The sequence below is a fragment of the Paramormyrops kingsleyae genome, chromosome 10 (genome assembly GCF_048594095.1).
Source record: "Paramormyrops kingsleyae isolate MSU_618 chromosome 10, PKINGS_0.4, whole genome shotgun sequence".
Lineage (NCBI taxonomy): Eukaryota > Metazoa > Chordata > Actinopteri > Osteoglossiformes > Mormyridae > Paramormyrops > Paramormyrops kingsleyae.
The window spans coordinates 1787679-1807459 of NC_132806.1; the positions used below are offsets into that span (position 1 = coordinate 1787679).

General features: G+C 41.0%; 1 protein-coding gene across 2 annotated transcripts in view; it reads right to left on the reverse strand.

The window, feature by feature from the left end:
• The window catches only part of LOC111858519 (mitogen-activated protein kinase kinase kinase kinase 2-like), a 51568-nt gene that overhangs the window by 15115 nt on the left and 16672 nt on the right, over nt 1-19781 (reverse strand). For both annotated transcript variants that reach the window (XM_072717131.1, XM_072717130.1), the window contains exons 7-24: nt 18882-18924; nt 18688-18760; nt 17444-17575; nt 17227-17289; nt 16810-16891; nt 16256-16366; nt 13555-13633; nt 11031-11089; nt 10376-10425; nt 9982-10020; nt 9459-9492; nt 7538-7733; nt 7215-7387; nt 6849-6890; nt 6133-6217; nt 5976-6055; nt 4126-4186; nt 3270-3393 (exon numbers count right to left, since the gene is read on the reverse strand). In XM_072717131.1, the coding sequence (XP_072573232.1) occupies nt 3270-3393; nt 4126-4186; nt 5976-6055; nt 6133-6217; nt 6849-6890; nt 7215-7387; nt 7538-7733; nt 9459-9492; nt 9982-10020; nt 10376-10425; nt 11031-11089; nt 13555-13633; nt 16256-16366; nt 16810-16891; nt 17227-17289; nt 17444-17575; nt 18688-18760; nt 18882-18924 (1526 nt within the window). The remainder of the gene's footprint in view (nt 1-3269; nt 3394-4125; nt 4187-5975; nt 6056-6132; nt 6218-6848; nt 6891-7214; nt 7388-7537; nt 7734-9458; nt 9493-9981; nt 10021-10375; nt 10426-11030; nt 11090-13554; nt 13634-16255; nt 16367-16809; nt 16892-17226; nt 17290-17443; nt 17576-18687; nt 18761-18881; nt 18925-19781) is intronic.

Genomic DNA, 19781 nt, shown 5'->3' on the forward strand with positions numbered 1-19781 from the left:
CTGCCAATAAACCCTGCTTTGTCCGTCTTCACGGCTCCGCTTGCTTGCTTTACGGCTCGCTTGCCCCGCAATCCTGACAAGTGCTGTAATATAAGCAGGAAATAATATCTTTCTTCAGTACAGGTATGACAGTGGTCTTCTTAAAGCACAGCGGCATGGTGCATAAAGACAAGGAGAGGTTGAAGATCTCACCCTACACTGTACCAGCATCGTATGCCTTCAGGGCACGTGATGGAATGTCAGGGTTTGTGGCTTTGCAAGATTTAACCTGTTTAGAAGTTTTGCTACTCTGACCAGAGCATAGAAGCCACTCATTCATCTAGTCTGTGAGTGATGCTGGGGTGTCCACAATTGTAGCTGGCAATCTTCTGTAATCCATTATCACATGCAGTCCTTTCCACAAGCAACACACATAACAACTGCCAAAATCAGTCTTCCTCTTCTGTCCATGTTTCTTTGTGGGTTTTAATAGTCCTTTGTAGCTCATACAGTCATGGCCGAAATTATCGGCATCCCTAGAATTTTTCCAGAAAATGCAGCATTTCTCCCAGAAAATTGTTGCAATTAGTACTGTTTTGGTATACATATGTGTATTTCCTTTATGTGCATTGGATAAACACAAAAAACAGAGAAAAAAGCCAAATTTGACATAATTTCACACAGAACTCCAAAAATGGGCCAGACAAAATTATTGGCACCTTTTCAAAATTATGTGTAAATCGTTTTATTTCAAGCATATGATGCTCATTTGAACTCACCTGTGGCAAGAAACAGGTGCTGGCAATATAGCAATCACACCTGAAGCCAGTTAAAATGGAGAAAAGTTGACTAAACGTTTCTGTTGTGTCTGTGTGTGCCACACTAAGCATGGATAACAGAAAGAAGAGCAGAGAATTGTCTGAGGACTTGAGAACAAAAATTCTGGAAAAATATCAACAATCTCAAGACTACAAGTCCATCTCCAGAGATCTTCATGTTCCTTTGTCCACTGTGCGCAACATAATCAAGAAGTTCACAACACATGGCACTGTAGCTAATCTCCCTGGACGTGGACGGAAGAGAAAAATTGATAAAAGACTGCAACGAAGGATAGTCCGAATGGTGGATAAACAGCCCCAATCACCTTCTAAACAAACTCAAGCTTTTCTGCAGACTCAGGGTGCAACAGTGTCAGCTTGAACTATCCGTCGACATCTGAACGAAATGAAACGCTATGGCAGGAGACCCAGGAGGACCCCACTGCTGACACAGAAACATAAGAAGCCAGATTGGAGTTTGCAAAATCTTTCTAGGAGAACATCTTGTGGACAGATGAGACCAAGGTAGAGCTTTTTGGTAAAGCTCATCATTCTACTGTTTACAGAAAACGGAATGAGGTCTACAAAGAAAAGAACACAGTACTTACAGTCAAACATGGTGAAGGTTCTAAGATGTTTTGGGGATGTTTTGCTGCCCCTGGCACTGGATGCCTTGACTGTGTGCAAGGCATCATGAAATTTGAAGACTACCAAAAGATTTTGGGGCATAATATAGGGCCCAGTGTCAGAAAGCTGGGTCTGCGTCAGAGGTCATAGGTGTTCAAGCAGGACAATGACCCAAAACATACCTCTAAAAGAACCCAGAAATGGTTGAAGGCAAAGCGCTGAAGAGTTCTGAAGTGGCCAGCAATGAGTCCGGATCTAAATCCGATTCAACACTTATGGGGATCTCAAAATTGCTGTTGGAAGACGGCACCCTTCAAATCTGAGAGACCTTGAGCAGTTTGCAAAAGAACAGTGGTCGAAAATTTCAGTTGAGAGGTGTAACAAGCTTGTTGATGGTTATAGGAAGCGACTGATTTCAGTTATTTGCTCCAAGGGGCATGCAACCAAATATTAAGTTGAGGGTGCCAATAATTTTGCCCAGCCCAGTTTTGTATGAAATTGTGTCAAATTTGTCTTTTTTTCTCAGTTTTTTTGTGTTGTTCCAATACACATAAAGGAAATAAACATGTGTATACCAAAACACTTGTAATTGTAGCAATTTTCTTGGAGAAATGGTGCATTTTCCGGAAAAAACTCCAGGGGTGCCAATAATTTCGGCCATGACTCAGTCAGGGTACTCGTCCAAGCTTCTTGAAGAGGGACCAGTCAGTCAAATCCATCTCAAAGTCTAGATTTGTGTTTGAGTGTCCAGCATTGTACGTCCCTTGTCGCTGGTTGGGTGCAGTTCCAGCTCGTAGGCTGGAAGCAGAGGCACCAATGAGTGGTAAAACTTGTTGAGGTCGAGGATCCCGGTGTGTGGCAGGTGATGTGCTGGTGGTGTTTTGGGAGGATTCTCTTTAAATTGCAGAGGTTTAAGTCCCCATTAATAACTGAGACTGCTTCCAGGTGCTGGTTGTCTTGTTTCCAAATGGTGGAATACAGCTCCTCCAGCATGGCTGCAGTCAGAGCTCCTGGCACTAAGTAAACAGTTTTGAGCAACACTTAGGAAAACTCTCTTGACAGGCAGAATGGTTGGCACTTAATCGTCAGGTACTCCAACATTGGCTATTAGGACTTCCACATCGGTGCATCAGTTGTTAATTAAGAAACACACACTGCTTCAGTCTGTCTTGCCGTGTTTTGTATGGTGTGATCTGAGTGGTGCACAGTGAAGTCCCATGGTTGTACGGTTTGTTTGATCTCAGCTGGGTGTCGGTAAAGCAGAACACACCGCACTCCTGAACGTCCCTTTGAGAGTTGTAAGGCTTCAAACGATTTCTTTTGATAAATCAAGAATGAATAGTTTTAATGCAACATTATGCCTAATGTTCAGCACTGTGGTGGCCATAAATGAGAAGTAACAAGACGTGAAAAATAACCAAAAGATGCAAGTTAATTGAATTTGGAAATCCTCCAAAGCTACTGCAGTTTTACTATCAGAAACAGTACCTGTCCCTACAACACTGGTTTCCAAAGGTTCCTTTCTTTGTACGGAGTTTCATGGAAGATAAATAACCAGATTTTAGTGCCTTTATTAGATAGTCCAGCATCATAGTGGCTTAGCAGGTAGTACTGTCCTCCGATAGTCCAAAGACATGCAGTTGCATCTCTAAATCTCCTGGAATGTCTAAATTGCCCTTAGTCTGCATGCATGTGCCATGCGATGGATTGACATTAAAACTCTAGCACCCCCCCCCCCCCACCAGGCTAAGTGGTTAGAAGATGGATGGATGGACAAGATGGTTCAAAGTATGGTACATGACTAGTACTCCCACACACAAAGGTACACATAACACATATTCCCACCTGGGAATGATCCTCTCTGTCAGGCGGTTGGTGCTAAGCGACAGGTGGCCCTGCCTTTTCTGGAGCTGTCTCCTCTGCTCAAACAGGACCGTCAGGCTGTGGGAATACAGCTGGCACGATTTCCCTAAGAGGGCTCAGACAGTCAGTCTCCCCAGGAATGCAAGGTGACAGAACCAAGCCAGTCATTCATTACAAGCCATGCCAAGCTGAGCTACACATGCAAATTTATAAATATAGTAATACATTTATAATCACTTAAATAAATGTGTAGTAATAATTAACACAAGCCACATTCTCCTACATTTTCAAATATAACTTTACAACATAATTAAATTTTATTGAATTTAATAATCTCAAATGGCATTTTCATCAGACCAGTAGGGGGCGCCCTCGGTAAAATCGCCTAGCATCAGAGCCGTTGCTCAAACCCCAGATTCCACACAGGATGGTCACCTGTTCGGTCACCACGTTCCTCACACATTACTTGAATTGCTGCAAAGTATTATTCCCTATGCCTGGGATCTCCAGCTACATGAATCACAGGTTATATGAATATTTCAGGACCGGACATTAGTTTTGATTAATTAGTACAACTAATGTTGTGCTGCATTTTTCCTTAAATAATAAAGAGATGTGCCCCCCTGTCTACCACTAATGGACTCCACTTGAATTTATACCTACAACTTATTCATATATACAAATACTCACTGAAGAAAGTCCTCTAGTACAGGTGCAGTAGAATATCTAACACTGCAGTACAGAATATCTAACTGCAGTATCCTCTACTGTTTCTGCTGGATCTTGGCACTGAAACCCCTCAAATGAAGTGCCAGAGAAAGAAGGTAGGAGGCCTAACCTGAGACAGACATCAGGATGTTGTTCATGACGTACAGCCAGGTGCATCTGTGTGGGAGTAACTGCACAGACAGGGAAGAACTCAAGTGAGGGTGAGGCTGAGGAACAGAGCATACCCATTTATCTGGGCTGAGCCAAGAACACCCTGATGGGATTCTATTCCTCAGTGATACAAGCAATCAACATTACATAACCAGTTGGGATACAAGTAATGCCAAGACATACAGGTACACTAGAAGCAATTTACTGCAAAAATTATTCCAGTTTAAATTTACTGGTTCTGAAAACAAACTGTTTAGGCACCCAAAGGGCCATGAGAATCCATAAAAGGCCATAGTTTTTATAACAAGAAATTTACACTCATAGCCTGACACTTACAGTACATGCAAAGCTACTTATTTTGATTTTAGATCTTGATCATGCTGAATATTTCACAGGAGCAATTCAGATTAAACACTTTCCACAAGTCACTGTATTAGCAACCTTCAGGTTATGACCATTTAGTATATAAATATATAGTACTGTGCAAAAGTCATAGACAACCAAAGAAAATGATGTTTAAATGATCTTCATGTTGGTGTAAAACGATGCTATTATGCCTGTAAAAGTGTGTTAGCTTAGCCATTTCAAACCCTCCGCTAAAATCACCCCACTATTTCTAGCAACCCTACAGTACACCCATGTATTTTTTGACCACTAACACACCTCGTACAGCTAATTAATATGTCATTGACTAATTAAGTTAATTAATTAAGTGAGGTGGTTGTGAAATGTAATGAATACATAGAATAGCTGAGGTGCCCTTGAGGAGAGGTTTGGGAACTGAAGCGATGTTCATCTAGCCACCCAACTAGATATCAGTAACTTTTTGGAAAACAGAAGAAATTTTTGTTCAGTTTTATTGTTTGGAGTTAATTTGCATATGTTATAATTATTATGTGAGTACATACCAGGGCCAGAAAAACCTATGGGCGGCATAGGTGGCCACCTTGGGCCACCCAGTTTAACTTTGCCTCGGACTGGGGTGCTGGCACTGATGCCTGCCTAGGGCGCCACATCAGCTAATGCCAGTACTGCACATATACTTACTACTAGGGGATATTTTAACAATATTTTAAGGAAAACTTCAAAGAAGAAATATATTACTGGAAAGCAGCCTTTTATCTGATTAATTTGAAAGACAAAAAATGCTAAATAATGCACATGTATGGTGAAATGTGTTAAATAATCACCATCATTATATTCAGTAAAGAAAAGGACAAATATCTAGCACCATAAAATATTTCACTACAAACTCGGCTTTTCTCCTATTTGACTTCTCAATTGAACATAAAATATAAATAAAACAATATAATTAACAAACATAAAACTTTCTTTTAATGTTTTCTTCACCGGTGCAGTGGATTTAAGTAAAGAGTTATGATGGTGCTGGAAAAGGCTTTGCATAGTAGTTGCGTTAGCCGCCGTGTGCAGCATTATTTTACTACTATGCTTACAGATGTTTTGTGTTTTTTCTGTCACCCTTTCGCCGTTTATATTTTCCGCCGGATACCAAAAATGCTGCCACACAAAAGATTTAAAAGTGTCTGGGGCATCTACTATGGTAATTTAGTCAGACGCCGACATGCTTACAGCAGCTGATTTGCAGCATCTTCGCGAGATGCTTCGCTTTTCACTCCAACGAGAAATCTCATCATGTTGTAATATCGTGAGATCTCGTTACACCCCTACTTACTACTCAGATAAATAGCTTTAACATTTCTTTTGACTGCCAAAGACTTTTGCACAGTATTGTACCATCAGAGATGTTCCTCAGGTACTCCAAGAATACACCAGTCGGCACTGCAGTACCTTCTCCATAGTATCCTCGTGGAGCTCGTTCAGGTTCAGGGTATAGACCCCTTCCTCTGCCCCAAGGATGAGGTACTGATCTGGTAGCAGATAGGAGACACTATTATTGCTTTGGGATAAAGATTCCAAATCAAGATAGTAGATGCCTGCCCCTTACCTCTAGTCCTCGGGAAAACCCAAGTGACAGCACAGTAAAGCTTGAGGGGACAGCCATTGAACACCTTTGAGAAACAGGCTCCCATCTGTGGAATATGGGCAGACAGTGTTTCACACTTTTAATGGGCATCCCCATATCAATCTGGGAATTACACTGCTGTTTATAGCAGATCACATTACATAACTATCATGTATCACACGTTGTGTAAAACTGATTTACAAAAGCATTTACAGTTGCAAAATGAATTTATAATCTGATGCAGCTGAAAAGTTTATAATACCAAAACCAAGGTACAATACAGGCAAATACAAGTAAAATTACACAAGACGGCTAAAATAAAATCTGGATACCAATGGATGCAAGACAATTTTTACATACACAATGGAGTGGCAAAAAACAACAACATAGTCGATTGTTGGCTGGTCTAAAGAACAATACCGAACGTAACTTTAACTTCCAGAGGTCTGGACAGCTGGACCTTTCCACAATGGCAGCCCACACTGCATAAGCCACAGAGTCATTTTGGAATTTCCGAGGGTAATATGACCTCAGGACTAGTTTCTGGTCAGATTTCTAAACCTTGAGTGTTTCTCTCTCGCTGGCTGAATCATCACCTTGCTCTTTTCTCTACAGATCTAGATCAGAATTTGTTTCTGTGTCAGTGGTCCATAGCTCTGTGTCTGTCCAGATCTAGATCAGCACAAGGCCGTACTCACATGGACTTGGGGAGTGGGCGGTAGTCCATGACAATCAGCCCTCTAAATATGTGAAATAAAATGCAACAAGTATGGTCATACAACACAGTGAGGGGCCATGCATTATAAATGTTATCATTTTCTCTGGCAAAATGATAAGTCAGGTGGACAGATAGTATATGGAGGACATTTTAAGCCACAAATAACATCAGTAAAAAAGGCACAAACAAATTTAGCTCTAAGTATCAGATAATGAAAAAAGAGACTAAAGAATAAGAAGGAATTTTAAATAATAAGAAATTTTCAGTTATGACTGTGTCTTGAAAGTAAATTTTTAATTCTCACTGGAAGGCAGCCATGTTTTGATACGTATCCTGGGGCACTCACAGATTCCTCAGTCTTTCTTCGCAGGGTGCTCCACTCAGGGGAAAGAGGAGTGTCCCGGAGCAGGGAAGCCACTGTCCCTGGCTTCGGCTCCTCCTGTATGATGCCCCCTTCAGGGGCACAGGAGTCACTGCACCACAGACTGATATCCTGAGCGCCTGAGCACCTGGATAACACTTGAGAAAATGGAAGTTCAATGTCAGATGATTTCATTATTATCAGTCACAATTTTTTTTTAAAAAGGGTGTTTCTCCTTGAAGTTTTTCAGTGGGTCTACAGTGATACATTTATTCAAGAATGCCAATTTTTCTCACATCTGGTCATACCTGGGGCGGAGTTGGGGAGCAGGGTGCAGTCTGAGTGTAGTGTAGCACTTGGGCGGAGTGTGAGGTCTTTATCCTCCTGGTTGCAGCAGACAGAGCTGAAGGCAGGCAGGGAGGAGGTGCTGGACACCAGGGGAGAGCTGGCTAGCTGGCACCACTTAGATCCGCCACGTCTGCTCTCATCCTCGCCAGAACAGCGCTGCCACACATGGACAGCACACACATTAACGGAGGCCTGTGTGGCAGTTTGACATAAACCACAAAACATGCATGATGGGGTGATTCCATGTTAAGAACATACGAAATTTACAAACGAGAGGAGGCCATTCGGCCCATCAAGCTCGTTTGGGGAGAATTTAACTGATAGCTCAGAGTTGTTAAAATCTTATCTAGCTCTGATTTAAAGGAACCCAGGGTTTTAGCTTGCATAACACTAGTAGAAAGACTATTCCATACTCTAATACACGCTGTGTAAAGAAGTGCTTCCTCAAATTCGTTTTAAAATGTTCTCCTGCTAATTTCTACTTATGGCCACGAGTTCTAGTATTTAAACTAATATTGAAATAGCCATTTGGCTGAACAGCATCCAGATCTGTTAGAATATTATATACCTGTCCCCCCTTTGTCCCCTTTGCTCAAGGCTAAACAGATTCAGCTCAGCTAACTTCTCCTCATAGACATTCCTCTAAGACCAGGAATCATTCTCGTAGCCCTACGTTGCACCTTTTCTAAGGCAGCAATGTCCATCTTAAGGTATGATGCCCAAACCTGCACACAATATTCTAGGTGGGGTCTTACCAAGGAATTATATAAATGTAACATCACCTCCCTTGACTTAAACTCCACACACCTAGAGATGTAACCCAACATTCTGTTGGCCTTTTTTATTGCTTCCCCATACTGGCGAGAGTGGGACATGGAAGCATCAACATACATACCGAGATCTTTCTTGTAATCAGCTACCTTTATTTCAGTGGAACCCATAAAATATCTGTACTTTATATTTCTGCTCCCTGCGTGGATTACCTTACATTTATCTACGTTAAATTTTATCTGCCAGGTATCAGCCCAGTCACTAATTAAATGAAGATCTCATTGTAGCCTCTGTGCAGCTAGATCAGTAAATGCTACACCACCCACCTTGGTGTTGTCTGCAAATTTAACCAGTTTACTGTATGTATTGGTGTCAATATCATTAATGTAAATTAGGAACAATAGTGGTCCTAAAAATGAACCCTGCGGTACCCTACTATGAACGCAGGCCCACTGTGACATTGTGCCTCTAATAACTACTTGCTGCTTCCTGTCAGTTAACCAGTTTTCGATCCAAGCTGCTACAGTTCCTAAAATCCCAGCAGCTTTGAGCTTAAGCAAGAGCTGTTTGTGGGGGACAACATCAAAGGCCTTCTGGAAATCTAAGTAGATCACATCGTAGGCCTTTTTGTGATCAATTTCTCTTGTAGCTTCCTCAAACAACTCAGGTAAATTCGTTAAACAGGATCTACCTTTCCTAAATCCATGTTGGCTATCCCTCAGAATGTTATTTGCATCCAGGTAATCTACGATTTTCACTTGGATTATAGCTTCCATTATTTTTCCAGTAATGCTAGTTAAATGTGTTAAATGTGTTAAATGTGTCTTCGATAAGCCTGTGGAAATGGAAACATTTACAGCAGGGGTGACAAACTCCAGTCCTGGAGGGCTGGAGCCCTGCACATTTTTGGTTTACCCTTGTTTAACACACCTGATTCAACTTCTTGCGCTAATTACCATACAGCTTTTGAGCTGAATCATTTGTGGTGGAACAGGGAAAGAACTAAGCTACACAGGGCTCCAGCCCCCCAGGACTGCAGTTTGACACCCCTGATTTAGAGTTTTTCAAAAGTCAGTTAGGTTTGTAGAAAACCAGGCAATAGTCATTTACCTCAGCAGAGGGCGCCCTTTTCACAGTTAAACTCCTGAAAAAAAAACATGAGCATTCTTTGAGAGACACTTGATTATTATTATTATTATTATTATAATTATTATTATTATTATTATTATTATTATTCATGATGACAACGACACAAAAACAATGAGAGAATACCAAAATGCAACATGCTTCTAACAGAAGCTACATTATCAGACAAAGGTTCTCCGGGTTCAATATTGCATTGCTACTAATATGCCACCATCTATATTGCATAAATTTTACCTTTCTTACCAAGTAAGATAAAAAAGTATCCAGAATACCCAGAGGGATAAATTAACTGGAGGTACTGAACCGTAAACTTTACACACTCCCATACACTAGTGTGATTAAAGCTTTATTAGATGTTACTCAGAGCTGATAGAGGCTGTGAGACAACCGAGAACACATAGAAGCTTATTGAAATCTCATTGGCAGATATCACATTCCTCACACAGACACAGCAGTTTGATTTGCTGGCGGTCGGAGGAAGTCCCACCTCTTCAGCAAAGCTTCTTCAACGCACTCCAAGAGACTCCTGAGGCGAAACAGAAACCTGTGATCTAAGCTATCAGCACCATCATTAAGAACGTTTACATCATTTACACTATTTATCAAAAGACAGGGTTATTCAAAGCAGCTTACATGAGTTGAGGTTTGATTAATTTAATTACTTAAATACTGTATGACTCGGGACCACTTTCCTCAATAGAATTAGCAGTTCTGTCACAAAACCATGATCCAGCAATGATTTACAATTAAAATTTACATTTATTTCCTTTTACACACATGCACATCCTTGTATAGCCTGTGCAAATACAGTGACATTGTATTCTCTGACTTTATGTGTTTTGTTTTACAAAATGTGCAAATGAAGCCTTAAATAATCATACGGGGAATCATCCTCATCTTCTGAGATATTCCAGTCTTCATCGTAAGAGCTCTGTGGAGGACGAGCATCACCATTACTGTCAAAAGCACCAATACATCAATTTAAATAACTTCTTCTTGTGGGTTTTACAGAAAAACTCAATTAAGGAGAAAAATGTGTATTTTACAAAAAATACCATTATATTCTACACCCCCAGTGAAAGGAAGATCTGACAAATTCACACAGTATTTATCAATACAAGTTGAGATCAAAGATACAACAGCAGTAACCATACAGAATTCACATTGCTAAATTTCTGCTCTAGGCTATCACCTCTGCCTTTAGCTGTTCCAGTGTAGTCATTGCTTGGATCAGGGCTAAATTCACTTCAATTTACAGGTACAAGCATCTTCAGTGTAAAGTGAACAGAAAACTTGTACATGGTGTGCCTGTCACTAAAGTAACAGGGTGCCCAAGATCCAATGTGAATCAGTGATTTAGTGACTGCATTTTAGGCCAAAAGGCTACCAGCTTACATTTGAAGATAGAAACTGCTGTGGTATCCTTTGGAAGGGAACTCAACTTACAGTAATACATATTTGGATAAAAATGACAGTTATTACATGAAAATGAAGTCGTGTAAAAACAGCAATTTTGGGGAAAAGGTGTGTTCTCACCAATTCAGGACAAGGGTCGGTCACTTTCCTCCTGGGGGGACCAAATTTCACCTGGTCAACTGAAGGAAAAGTATCTTGAGGAATCAGCACCTCCTTTTTTCCATATACTGCCTTTATACCAAAACAGCCAAAGTGTACTTTGTTCTGGTACTAAAGTATGACAAATATCTATATATAACATCCATCAGTTTTCCAGAAGCTTGGATCCTACCCCAGGAAGCTGGGGACACTTTAAACAGGATGCCAGTCCACAGGACACAATATGCTTTAGAAACAGCTTATAGATGCCAACCCACTAAAACTGCATGAGATTAGAGAAACAAAGAAAACCCACCCAAACATAGCAAGGACATTCAATCTCCACACAAACAGAGCAAAGGGCAGGACCTGAACTTGAAGCTACAGAGGTATAAGACCACAGTGCTAGTCAGTATGTCTCCATGCCATCCTACCTATAACAGAATTCAAAAACTAGTCATAAAATCTAAGTGAGCTTATCACATTTCTGTGCTAAGTATTAATCTAGGAAGGGTCAAATAGCCTTCCTTTTCTTGAAACAAGCCACACTCATTTTAACATAGATTAATCACATAGGCTCGATGTCCACAGTACTGGTATGTACATCTTTGGGAGGCAGCAGCCCCCAGCATACAGCTGAGATACAATGTCTCCTTTCAGGCCCCTCTGTATCTGCCCTGATGCCTGCTGGAGGTCAAGCCTTGAGCCCTGACAATAGCTCCTCAGTCACAAGCAACACGTCCTGCCAGGCTCAAAGCCCACCCCCACCATCCTGGGCCATGTATGTGAACCTGAAGAAAGGAGGAGGGCGGCACAGAACATGCTATCTCTGTGTGTGTAGTGCCCCCCTTCACTGCAGCACTCTTACAAAGTGGGTCCTTGTCAGAGGAAACCCATGCAACAGCCCTATATGGGCTCCATTCCTCCTAAACACTGCAGATCATGCCTAGAGGAGACAGTTCCCCTCTTTTACTCTGCCAGCAGACCACGACACGCAGGCCACACCTCACAGCGAAACTCCCATGAAACACCTTGCCTGTAATGAATCAAATCATCAACCAGGGTGACCATTAGGGTGGGGTGAAAAAATCTAAATTTCCAATAGCAATTTCCAATAGTGCGGAAAAGTTGTCACTGGACCTCACTATTAAACGTACAAGATATCTTTGAAATAGGTTAATATTTTCAGGTTCTGCAACGAGATCGAAGTTTTCACCTGTCACATCAATGGGCAATATACAGTGGTACCTCAGTTCTCGAACTCATTAGAACTCAAATTTCTTAAAAGTTGAACCAGCCAGATCAAAAAAATATTACCTAGAGCTCGATCTGAATCTCAGAATTCAGACCGTGAATGCCGACCTAAGATAACTTGTACGCACAGGGAAATGAGTCACGCTGCACGTCTCTCAGCGGAAACAAAGGGTAAAGCTTCAGTCTCAGCCTCGCATTCGCTGTGATAGCATCGTGCATGTTTACACTAGCTGAATACAAATATTTAGACAGTAAAAATACATTTAGACAATGACAGACAGTAACAGTAATTATTATTATATAATAAAATACATTTAAAAATAAAGATTTCTTATTCATAATTTTAATATTAATAATAAACCATTAATACGTTTAATTATAATAATATTGTTGTGCCGAGCGGGGACAGAACGGAGACAAAGGCGCAGATGTCAGGGTATCGGGGAATACGGGGTATAATTACAGGTAAGGCAGGCAAAACGCAGACAGACAATACAATGACCAGACTGGGGAAACAAACTGAAACGAGGACGAAATACAGAGGGCTAATGAAAACAACCAGAAACAGCTGATCACATGGGGTTACCGAGCGGGCGTGGCACACGGAAGGAGCGGACGATCGGGGCAGGACACATTGTTTTTTTTAACTATACACATTGTTTGGATACATTTATTTTCTTATTTTACAAATTACTGTTTTAATAAGTGTGCTTAGATGTGTTTAGTACAGTATATGCTCTTCTTGTTTTATCCGGTTAATTTTGTTTTTAAATGCTAAAAAAAAACATATTTAGGTGTAATTTTCTGGGGGCGGGAGCCAATTAATTGGTTTTCCATAATTTCTTATGGGGAAAATTCGATGAGAACTTGAACTTTTTAGGATTCGATCCGGAGTTCTGAACGGATTAAGTTTGAGTTCTGAGGTACCACTGTACACTATCCATTATCTATACTCATCAGTGTTGTGTTTGTGCACTTTCACAACATGATAATCACTACTAGTCAATGTAAATATGCACACAGAAATTATTCTGACTGCAAAAAGCAAATGCTGACCTGGAAGCAAGAGAAATCCTAGATATTTCAGGTATTTTTAGGTGCCAAAATAGAGGACAAGTCCAGGATAATGAGCATGAATGGTCACCCTACTCATTAATGCAAGATTATAATTTGAATGCAAATTGAGTTGCATTTATCCATAGACACAGTGTGTCTGTTTTTGCAGTGGCCAGAACAGAAGCCGGTTCCTCACATTGCTCCTCGGAGAGACTCCTCTCCACTACTGGGTGTTTCCCTGCAGACTTGATCCTATCAGGGGAAGCGTCACACAACTGTGAAAACACACATAAACACATAAGTACATGTACACAAACGCACATCCATTGTACAAAAACACAAATATGTAATCAGTAATGATCACATTTTTTATTGATAATTCCAATGCTTAAACAACTATTAACGATAAAATTGGTTAACAATCAGCATATATGCTAGCACAAGTATTGAAAACTCGTACACTGCAATCAAACGATTCCTGTAACTGTCAATGAGACTTCTGCTTCTCAGCAGGTATTTTGGCCCACTCCTCATGAGCAAACTGCTCCAGTTGTCTCAGGTTTGAAGGGCGCCTTTTCCAGACGGCATGTTTCAGCTCCTTCCAAAGATGCTCGATAGGATTGAGGTCAGGACTCATAGAAGGCCACTTTAGAATAGTCCAATGTTTTCCTCTTAGCCATTCTTGGGTGTTTTTAGCTGTGTGTTTTGGGTCATTGTCCTGTTGCAAGACCCATGACCTGCGACTGAGACCAAGCTTTCTGACACTGGCCAGCATATTTCTCTCTAGAATCCCTTGATAGTCTTGAGATTTCATTGTACTCTGCACAGATTCAAGACACCCTGTGCCAGATGCAGCAAAGCAGCCCCAGAACATAACAGAGCCTCCTCCATGTTTCACACTAGGGACAGTGTTCTTTTCTTGATATGCTTCATTTTTCCATCTGTGAACATAGAGCTGATGTGCCTTGGCAAAAAGTTCCATTTTTGTCTCATCTGTCCATAGGACATTCTCCCAGAAGCTTTGTGGCTTGTCAACATAGTTTGGCAAATTCCAGTTTGGCTTTTTTATGATTTTTTTCAACAATGGTGTCCTCCTTGGTTGTCTCCCATGAAGTTCACTTTGGCTCAAACAACGACGGATGATGCGATCTGACACTGACGTTCCTTGAGCTTGAAGTTCACCTTGGATCTCTTTAGAAGTTTTTCTGGGCTCTTTTGTTACCATTCGTATTATCGGTCTCTTTGATTTGTCATCAATTTTCCTCCTGCGGCCACGTCCAGGGAGGTTGGCTACAGTCCCATGGATCTTAAATTTCTGAATAATATGTGCAACTGTAGTCACAGGAAAATCAAGCTGCTTCGAGATGGCCTTATAGCCTTTACCTTTAACATGCTTGTCTATAATTTTCTTTCTAAGACAACTCTTTCCTTCGCTTCCTCTGGTCCATGTTCAGTGTGGTACACACCATGTCACCAAACAACACAGTGACTACTTGGAGCCCTATACAGTATATAGGCCCACTGACTGATTACAAGATTGTAGACACCTGTGATGCTAATTAGTGGACACACCATGAATTAACATGTCCCTTTGGTCACATTATTTTCAGTATTTTCTAGGGGTACCATCATTTTTGTCCAGGCCTGTTTCATGAGTTTATTTTTTTAAATAATTCTGTTGAAGCATGGTTGAAAAGCAATATCTGACTTTCATTGGTTAAATTTCATAGAATTTTTATTTATTATTACTTTTGTCAGATTAAAATTATTTCTGTGACCATTGTGAATTTTTCTTTCTTTGACCGAAGGGTACCAACAATTTTGTCCACGTGTGTAAATTAAAAAAGCCAGAAGATAACAGAGGAGAGGAACCAAAAACTACGGCGACCCTAAAGGGACATAGGTGATTTATATATTTCTTTACCGTATCTGGTGCGCACCAGATAACTAACTGATACTAGCTGGTGCGCACCAGATACGGTAAAAAATTTTTTTAATCACCTATGTCCTTTTAGGGGCTCCGTAAAAAATTCCCAAGTATGGAGAAAAAAAAACCTCTGGGGGTCCAAGGTCAACTTCTTCTTTCTCCAGTTCATCTTCTCAATATACATATAAAAAAAACGTCCCGCGCAGTGCATCATGTTTGATTATCTAACTGCTTAAAACACAGTGTAGAATAACCTGTAGGTGCAGATGGTAGTTTGATTATGTTAATGTAGCCTGTTTGCTATATTATAAGATCTTGCTATGTTTTATAAATCACTGACTTGAAGATCATATTTAACTAGCTGACATTTTAGTAGCCTCACAACTTTGTATGCAAGCACGGAGGAAAAATCAAATATGCTAGTTCACTGGAAACATGCTATATAGCATGATGCATGCAATTCTCACTAGGGCTGCCAGCTTCAGCCAGTTTCCTAGTGTGAGATTTTCAATTAGAGACAAGTCTGCACACGCATTTACATGTATGTAAGAGTTTTATTACCTTGTAAATAGTCTGTAGGGTTTTCAATGCTTATGATGTAGCTAATGTTAGGTTTATAATGGAATAATACAGATTTGCCGTGAGATTACTTGCGTAAGTGTGAGAGTCTGAAAGTGTGAGTCTCACGCCAGAGCGTTGGTAACCCTGTCTCACATAGGGTATTGAGTCCATGGTTCTGATATGAAGGTTAGCTTTAGCAATATATAATGTTACCGACGTCTAATAATGTAATTAGTACTGGTGCTAAAGAAATGTAATACCAAACAGCTTTCAAAAATGCAGTACCACAGTACCTATTAAGCACCAGTATCCCAGGTAACAGTAGTTCATTCAGGTCTGAAGATAAGAAAAGTGTGGGGGTGAGCATGGGGAGACACTGAAGCCCAGTAGACAGAGCAGCCATACTCACATCCACGTCATTCTCGTCCTGGGCTGGCGGGGCATGCAGCTCTGGGTTGGCGACCATGTCTAACAGTTCAAGGGTCAGAGTTCGAGTCAGGAGCTGGGTCATGAATGGGTGCTGTGGGAGGACTGTGAGTCAGAACTTCCCACATGAAAAAGGTGCTCAAGTGCGGATTTTTATAAATATGTGATCAGTAATGGTCATGTTATCTAACTGATGTGTGAATTCTTACACGTAGAACTTTTCAGATAACTATCCGTATCCTTTTACATGTGCAAAGGGTCAACTGTTGCATATATCTCATACCTGATAAATAAAAGTCGGAATCACTTCCTTGACTAAATGGTTCATTTTCTCATATTCCTTCTCTGCTAAAAGAAACTGTAAGCATACAAATTATACTAACACGCACTTATACACAAAGTACAGTTTCTTTATTCAAGGCTATAAGCATCCTGCCAAGTAACTAAAGATGTGTAAATGACCCATGGGTAAGTTACACCAGATCTCTAACAACCAATTCTGATCAATGACTGAACATTATTAAAAAGAACAGATACCTCCAGAAGTCTCTCTGCTGTGGGTCTCTTGCGTGGATTTTTGTTCAGTGACATCTTCACAAAGCTATGAAACCCTGCCGACCTACAGTGAGACAGTGACGTGACGCTCAGGAGGACGCTTCTGAAGCTTATCACTCAAGTCAAAGACCAATGGCATCCAGAGAGATAAACACAACTTGAGTCTGGAATGAAAAATCTCCATCCAACGCAAGCTAACAGAGAGATTCCTTAGGCCATGCCAGGACATGATCCCTATAACAACAGATGGCACAGTTAGGGACCTTAAAATGTTAAGGCCATTATACAAAGAGGCAGTAGTACAAACATCTGCACCCCAGCTGTGACGTGTCCATGCCTTTTTACTGATATGATTTGTGGATACTGGGTCACAGCTGTCATTTACTATGTGTTCCTTACCACTTAGTTCTGTCTTTGAGTTTAGGTGGCTGAAAGTTGCTCTTTGACATCAACATCAGGGCTCTGTTTGAAAAAAAGGAAGGTTCTCAGAGAGCAGAGATAACCCCTCAGCTGACCCTTCCACCCCAACATTTACTGACGCTCTGCAGAGGATAAATGGACCAGGCCTGTGCTCAGAGCGTGGCAGTGGTGCCTGAGCAGTGGGAGAGGGACCTACCTCATAGGGTGCAGGTCGAACATGGGCGGCTGCAGCTCTGCCAGCTCGATGGCTGTGATGCCCACTGCCCAGATGTCACACAGGTGATTATATCCGCCCTTCTTCTCCACAGCAGCCACCTCGGGCGCCATCCTGAGAATCAGAATCAGAATCAGAATCGGGTTTATTGCCAAGTACGTTCACACATACAAGGAATTTGCTTTGGTGGTTGGTGCCAGAGATGAGGAGGTTGATATATAAGCATATAAATATAATATAAATAAAAATGTACATGGGGTATGTTCAGGGTGGAATATATACATATGTAACATACTTGTGTTAGGATGGGGAAATGGGATTTGAGTGAGTGTTCCTGGCCTTATTGATGAGGCGGGCCGCGGTGGGGAAGAAACTGTTCTTATGCCGTGATAGGGTGCCATGACATAGATGCACAAACTCATGGACTACAACTAACCTTTCATTTACTCCCCATACGATCATTTCATTGCTTAGTCCATATTTTTTATTGCCGCAAGAGTACTATAGAGCCCCTCATGGGTGTGAATGATCCAGACTTCCACTACAAGTCCATGTGATCAACCACTATACCATGTGCCAACCCTAATTTAGTCAAAGAATGTCAGAGAATTTACCCTAATGTGATGGGAGGAATAAAGTGTGAATCTCACGATTGGTATCATTGTGCTCTACAAAGAGGGTTAATGTGGTATTCTCCATAATCCTACCAGCCAAAGTTTTAGTACCTCATATCTAATAAATAACCACCTACAGGAGCCCTAAGCACAGCTAAATGCAAATGGAATGACACAAGGCATCTGAAAGATCCTTATATAGGCAGCGTAATGCAGAGATCGCCTGCCTGCAGTGGCTGACTGTATAATCACTGTTGACTCGATATGACAGTGATACATTTATGATAACAGTGACAATTCATTTTGTAAACAGCTGTATCAGAGTAAAGAAAAGCAAACGATCATCAGGCCTGTAGGTTTTAACAGCTTTCAAACTGAAACTGTGGTTTTGCTTTGGGGATCATATACAACAAAACTAGCACTAGCAGGATTCCTGCAAAAGACAGAATGGCTGACAAAGGTATCAGGGAGAACTGATACCTTTAAAGCAACATGATTCCTGAACAAAAGGCTGATTCCCCACCCTTACTGCTCTCTAGTTTTTCTCCTTTATGTTATTTTGTCATATCTGTGTCAGAGAACCAGTAGGGGGTTGATGTCCAGGCCACTTACCAGTAGGGTGTTCCGATGAAGGACTTCCTTTTTGCCACAGAGGCACTGATCTCAGCAGCAACACCAAAATCCGCTGGACAGAGCGAGAGAGGCATATACAGACAAAAAATAGCAAGGAGCCAATTTCACTACAACATCAGACTACATTTCAGATGCATGTATGATTGAAGTATGTATGTGGCATTTTCACTCACCAAGTTTGACGTCCCCCCGCTCTGTCAGAAGGATGTTAGCCCCCTGCACAGAATGACAATGACAAACACACTGAGCCTAAATCTCCCTGCAGTGATATCACACCAACACCTTAATGTCTATCGAAGCCAAAGTGATTGTTGACACACCACAGTAAAATGTACCCTCTGCATTTAACCCCTATGTGACATAACAATGGTCAGCTATTAATTCAGCACTCAGGGGGCAGTGTGTGGGAGATACCTTGCTGGTTGGGGATTTGAACCAGCAACTTTCCAATTACAAGCACTCTTCCCTAACCATTAGGCCACTACTGCCCCAATGACATCTAGCTACATCCATACACTGATGCCACACCTTAATATCTATGTACATCCGTACACTGATACCGCACCTTAACATCTATGTACATCCGTACACTGATACCGCACCTTAACGTCTATGTACATCCGTACACTGATACCGCACCTTAACGTCTATGTACATCCGTACACTGATACCGCACCTTAACGTCTATGTACATCCGTACACTGATACCGCACCTTAACGTCTATGTACATCCGTACACTGATACCGCACCTTAACGTCTATGTACATCCGTACACTGACACCGCACCTTAATGTCTGTGGCAGTGTTACTATCATCTTAATTTTTTTTTTAATTTAGTTTTTATTTTTATATTATTTTCCATTTTCATTCAGATTAGTTTTACTTTCAGTGAGGTCTAGTTTTTTTTTCTAGTTTTTATTTACAATATATATTTTTTTGCATGTGTGTTCAATTTGTAACTTCAGTTGCAATTCATTCCACATATATGCTCAGTTTTTATTCATCTTCAAGATGACCATCTGCCCAAAGATGGAGTTATTCTGGATGATTGCTGTCCACAAACAAATGATTG